Source organism: Trichomycterus rosablanca, chromosome 18 (genome assembly GCF_030014385.1).
Source record: "Trichomycterus rosablanca isolate fTriRos1 chromosome 18, fTriRos1.hap1, whole genome shotgun sequence".
In the NCBI taxonomy this organism is placed as follows: Eukaryota; Metazoa; Chordata; class Actinopteri; order Siluriformes; family Trichomycteridae; genus Trichomycterus; species Trichomycterus rosablanca.
The window spans coordinates 28,522,323-28,528,383 of NC_086005.1; the positions used below are offsets into that span (position 1 = coordinate 28,522,323).

General features: G+C 49.2%; 1 protein-coding gene across 1 annotated transcript; it reads left to right on the forward strand.

Moving 5' to 3' along the window:
- Positions 1–782: 782 nt before the first annotated feature.
- Positions 783–5,855, forward strand: thap12a (THAP domain containing 12a). Its single transcript, XM_063014025.1, has 5 exons — positions 783–1,014; positions 1,986–2,106; positions 2,377–2,460; positions 3,327–3,363; positions 3,673–5,855. Exons 1-5 carry the CDS (start codon positions 926–928, stop codon positions 5,553–5,555), a joined length of 2,214 nt encoding a protein of 737 aa, XP_062870095.1. The 5' UTR covers positions 783–925; the 3' UTR covers positions 5,556–5,855.
- Positions 5,856–6,061: the final 206 nt, after the last annotated feature.

Sequence of the window (6,061 nt, forward strand, 5' to 3'; positions counted from 1 at the left end):
TGACTTTTATGCACGTTATCCACCTAATCTTGTATAGGAAGAGTATGCCACCTATTTGATATAAAACCACTAAAATGTGGACAAGTGATCATTGTAATACTATTCTGGGGTGACACGGTGACTCAGTGGGAAGCACTGTCGCCTATTAGCAAGAAGGTCCTGGGTTCGATCCCCAGGTCAAGCGGTCCGGGTCCTTTCCGTGTGGAGTCTGTGTGGGTTTCCTCCCACAGTCCAAAGATGTGCAAGTGAGGTAAATTGGGGATACAAAATTGTACCGAATGTAGCCATTCATACAGTGTAGCCTAGTGGGTAGAGCTTTGGCGGTTCAAATCCAGGCTCCACTGTTGGGTCCTTGAGCAAGGCCCTTAACCCTGTCTGCTCCAGGGGCGCCGTACGATGGCTGACCCTGCGCTCTGACATGCGAAGAAAGAATTTCACTGTACTGTACACCTGTATCTGTATATATGACAAATAAAGGATATCTTATAAAAATGTGTACAACATGACGTTAAAATCCTAATAAATAAAGAAAATAACAAGAATGTGAGTGACTTTCATGCACATTCCATCCAAATCTGATATAAAACCACTTTAATGTGGACAAGAGATCGTTTTAATACTATTCTGTTGACTAAACGTTCCCGAAGGACCGTTGTGTAGTCCAAGCCAGATGCAAGGGGAAAACTACATTTCCCATGAGCACCCGCGCGCCCGCATTATCAACGCGCCACCGGATTGGTTCAAAACAAAAAGTAGCCTCGCCTCGCCTCGCGAAGCATTTTGGGACGCAGGCGAATTCGACATGTTGACTCCTCCAGGCCACACAAAGCACTATAGTGCCGAATAAAGTGGTAATTTTCATTCACCGACCACTAGAACCATCATTAAAAAGTTTTAAAATTGGACATTTTTGCTTTCTGTCGCTATGCCGAATTTCTGCGCGGCTCTGCATTGTACCCGGATGAGCTCGCACTCTGTGTTAGCTTTCTTCAGGTTTCCGCGGGATCCGGAGAGGTGAGAACATTATTACGTATTTTATTTAAAATAAGGGATATAAGTAGGTATTGTAATAATTATTACGATGTTCAACTACCTGTCCGCTTTATAAAACTGTATTTTGTATAATAAGAGTGAATTTGATTAAAATATTGGCAGCGTAATTATCATACATGCTGCGTCCCAGATGCATACTAGCGTACTAAGTAGTATGCCAAAATGTGTGCTCTAGTAGTAGTATGCATTTAGTAGCGTACTAATATTGCACACTGTTTAGTACGCTAGTATGCATTCGTAACAGAGGGAGCACAGTTTACTACATTTATTTATTTAAATCTAAATGACAGTATGGTCGAAAGTATTCGGACACCTGACCACAGACTTGTCATAGGTCCCAATTCATAAACAAATGGTATTAAAATGAAGTGACCTCTAGGTAAAGCTTCTCACAAGACTTTGAAGTGCTCTGTACAGGCCATTTGAGTTTCTTTAAACATTTGCATGACATTTACATATTTGGCATTTAGCGGACGCTTTTATTCAAAGCGACTTACAGTGCTGTGACAGTGTATCGTCAAAGCAATTGAGGGTCAAGGACCTTGCTCAAGGGCCCGACAGTGGTAACCTGGCAGTGGTGGGGCTTGAACCGGCAACTTTTCCAGTACGAGTCCAGTACCTCAACCACTAGGCTACAACTGACATGAAGAAAACCAAGCTTTCGGCATTTCGGAACAGGTCAGGGCCTTCCCTAAACTGTTGCTGCAAAGTCGAAAGCGTATCATTTCCTTATATGATTGATTTATTACACCTGTTAGCGGGTAAAACACAACACATGAATTCCAAAATTCTAGGAGGTGTCCCAATACTTTTGTCCATATACAGTAGTGTATATATAATTATGTTATAATCTGTGCATAGACTGGGCCACTACCTGGACACACGATTGGCTGTTTATCTGTACGGTGTTTTGCTCGGCTTTTTGTCTGCAGATGTAAGAAGTGGGTGGAGAACTGCAGCCGCTCGGATCTGAAGGACAAACCACCGGAACATCTGAACAAGTACCACAGACTGTGCGCCCGACACTTCGAGCCAGATCTCATCTTAAAAACCGTACGTTCCTTTTATTTCATTTTATTCCGGTCAGGGTCGCCGTGGGTCCGGTTTCCCCAGGATGACTGGGCGCAGGACACCAGGCACATACTGGCAATCATGTCTGTGTAGATGCCCGGCCGATTGAGCATTACTGAGTTTTGAACCCCGGATTAGCAATCAGAATTGCACCAAAATAAACCAGATAAATTGAAATCCATTCAGGGTGGAAGGATAAAACTGATTTATTAAATACAGCGGGTTGCATTTCTCATGTTTATTTTGTTCCAGAGCCCGTTCAGGACGGTTCTGAAGGACACTGCCATACCGACCATCTTCGACCATCCCATCAAGGGCAAGAGAACCAACGAGGAGGTAAAATTCTGCACTTTCAGCCATAACATTAAAACCACCTCCTTGTTTCTACACTCACTGTCCATGTTATCAGCTCCACTTACCATATAGAAGCACTTTGTAGTTCTACAATTACTGACTGTAGTCCATCTGTTTTTTAGCCCCATTTCACCCTGTTCTTCAATGGTCAGGACCACCACAGAGCAGGTATTATTTAGGTGGCGGATGATTCTCGGCACTGCAGTGACACTGACATGGTGCTGGTGTGTTAGTGTGTGTTGTGCTGGTACGAGTGGATCAGACACGGCAGCGCTGCTGGAGTTTTTAAACACCGTGTCCACTCACCGTCCACTCTATTAGACACTCCTACCTAGTCGGTCCACCTTGTAGATGTAAAGTCGGAGACGATCGCTCATCTATCGCTGCTGTTTGAGTCGGTCATCTTCTAGACCTTCATCGGTGGGCACAGGACGCTGCCCACGGGGCGCTGTCGGCTGGGTGTTTTTGGTCGGTGGACGATTCTCAGTCCAGCAGTGACAGTGAGGTGTTTAAAAACTCCACTCATACCAGCACAACACACACTAACACACCACCACCATGTCAGTGTCACTGCAGTGCTGAGAATCATCCACCACCTAAATAATACCTGCTCTGTGGGGGGTCCTGACCATTGAAGAACAGCATGAAAGGGGGTAACAAAGCATGCAGAGAAACAGATGGACTACAGTCAGTAATTGTAGAACTACAAAGTGCTTCTATATGGTAAGTGGAGCTGATAAAATGGACAGTGAGTGTAGAAACAAGGAGGTGGTTTTAATGTTATGGTTGATCGGTGTATATATATAATATTTTATATCGTGATAAGCTTCATTCATTTTCTTTTGCAGGAGGAAGATTCCGCCCCACAGCCGAAAGTGAAAAAAGGTTGGTTAATCCACACTGTATGGCCAAAAGTATGTGGACACCCTTCTAAACCATTAATTCCATGCATTTCAGCCTTTTAATTCTGTAAAATAAAATATGTGCTTCCAAATTTGTATCAACGGTTTGGGGAAGGCTTGATTTCTGTCTCAGATGATCTGACGGGCGGGTGGTTTTAATGTTTTGGCTTATAACAGTATAGAACAAGCTCATGGTCAGGTGTCCACATACTTTCGGGTCGTGTATCGTGTGACTTCCTCTACATCTAGGTACTTAACGGTCCGTGGTTTGTTTTTCTACGTCTTCGTAAAGTGGACGAGACCGTGGAGAAGGATGACGACCCCGCCAAAGAGAGCGCCAACGGTCAGGAGGCCAGCACCGAACCCGCGGTCACGGACCAGGCCAAAGAGCAGCGCGAGTACCTGCACTCTCTGTTCGACGTGGTGCTCATGATGGGACGTCAGAACATCCCACTGCAGGGCCACTCGGAGAGAGATCAGACCAGTAAGGTCTTCACTCCCAGTAACGTCCGGGCCCTGCTGGAGCACCGCGTCGGCGCCGGAGACGCCGCCCTGCGCAGGCGGTCCGAGTCCACGCCGGTCGACCCCGAGTACTGCTCGGGGGCCGAGCTGGAGCGCGTCCTGGAGCTGGTGGAGAAGTGGGCTCGGGAGGACCTGCTCAGGGAGGTGAAGGAGGCGCGCTTCTTCTCTCTGGTCGCGGAGAACGTGGTGGAGATCGGCGAGGAGAAGCACATCCCCGCGCTGGTCCGCTTCGTGGATCAGGAGAACTCCCTGCGCGAGGAGTTTCTGGGGTTCCTGGCGTTCGAGGGCGACGTGGAAACCATCGCGGAGAAGCTGTGCGCCGAGGTGGGCGAGAAGTACGGCTTGGATATGGCGAACTGCCGGGGCCAGGCGTACTTCTGCGCCGGCGTGTACGCCGTGAAGGTCAAAGCCGTGGCTACGAAAATCTGCGAGACGTACCCGCTAGCGGTGCTGACGCCGAGCGCCGGGCACGCGCTGAACATCAGCCTGGCTAACGGTTTAAACATGACCAGCGTTCATCTGGTCATGTCCACGCTCGAGAAGATCGACGCCTTCTTCAGCAAGTCGCCGTCGTTGCAGGACCAGCTGGAGAGCGCCATCGCTATCTATTACCAGGGCAACGACGAGAAAGGAAACGCCCTCAAGGAGGCTAGTCGCGCCGACTGGACGGATCAGCACGACACTTTCGAGTTAGCCATCGACCTGGTGGAGGCGCTGCTGCTCTGTATGGACAGTATCCACGACAACGAGGAGCAGAAATGGAGCGACGAAATCGCGCACGACGCCTTCGTCATATCCGAAGCCCTGTCCGACTTCGAGTTGGTCATGGCGCTGGTGGTGCTGAAGAACACGCTGTCGTTCTCCAGAGCGTTCGGGAAGAACCTGCAGGGCCAGAGCGGCGAGGTCTTCTCGGCCGCCGCCAGCCTGACCGCCGTCCTGCACTCGCTCAACGAGGTTCTGGAGAACATCGAGGTGTACCACGAGTTCTGGTTCGAGGAGGCCGTGAACCTGGCCGCCGCCCTGGAGATTCCCGTCAAGATCCCGCGCCTCTTCTTCCGAAAGCAGCGCCCCGACGCGGGCGAGGAGATCCAGGCCGAGGCCTATTACAAAATCCACCTGACCTTCCCCATCGTCACCTGCGTCATCAAGGAGCTGAGCGACCTGTTCTCCGAGAACCTCGTCAACGCCCTGAAGTCCTTCTCGCTGGTGCCCGCCATCATGGCGCAGCTCAAGTACAACACGGAGGAGAACACGGCCGACATGTACAAGGACGACCTCCCCAACCCCGACACGCTCCCCACCGAGCTCAACTGCTGGAAGATCAAGTGGAAGCACGGCACCAAGAACGTCACGCTGCCCCCCACCGTCTACGAAACGCTCCAGCTGTCCGACGTCAAGTTCTTCCCCAACGTCTGCGCCCTCCTCAAAGTCCTGTACTCCCTCCCGGTCCTGTCGCTCGACCAGAATCGGTGCAGCGACGCCAAGAAGCGCCTGGCGGGGTACCTGCAGGACACGCCCGCCAAACACAGGAACAAGATCCTGGCCCTGGTGAACATTACCTCTACAGTGGGGCTGGATTTGGACTCCATGGTGGAGGCGTATCAGAAGGCGTATCCTGATAACGACCCGGAGGCGGAGGAACCTGCTTCATGAGCGCAGCGTAGAGTAATTCACCTCATCATCAGTGTTCATCCGTACCTAATGATCAGTTTAGCTTTTTTTATTAGATCTTTGTGTAGTTTTCATTGTCGTCTTTCATTAGTGTTTTATCCTGGTCAGGGTCCGGGCGCAATGCAGTACACCCACACCCAGACAGGACAACAATTGTGTAAATATTATTCAAAATAAATCATAAACATTTTCATCTTTAGGTTTGTTTGCTCTGCGTCTCATTTCTCTTCTTCACTCTTGTTCCATTGTACTTTTTTGATCAATAAAGGCATGAAAACTTGATGTCTTGTGTCACATTTCTTGGGGTTTTCCCTCGAAAAACAAAAGTCTGGAAGTATGTAGACAGGCTTTCACAAGGTTGGTGTTGAACTCGGTGGCCTGCACATCCACGTTCATCCACAAATTCCTATTCAGGATTATGCAGCTGATTAAAACGAATGCTTGCATGAATAAATGGATGTTATATGAGGACTGCTGGCATTGTGGGT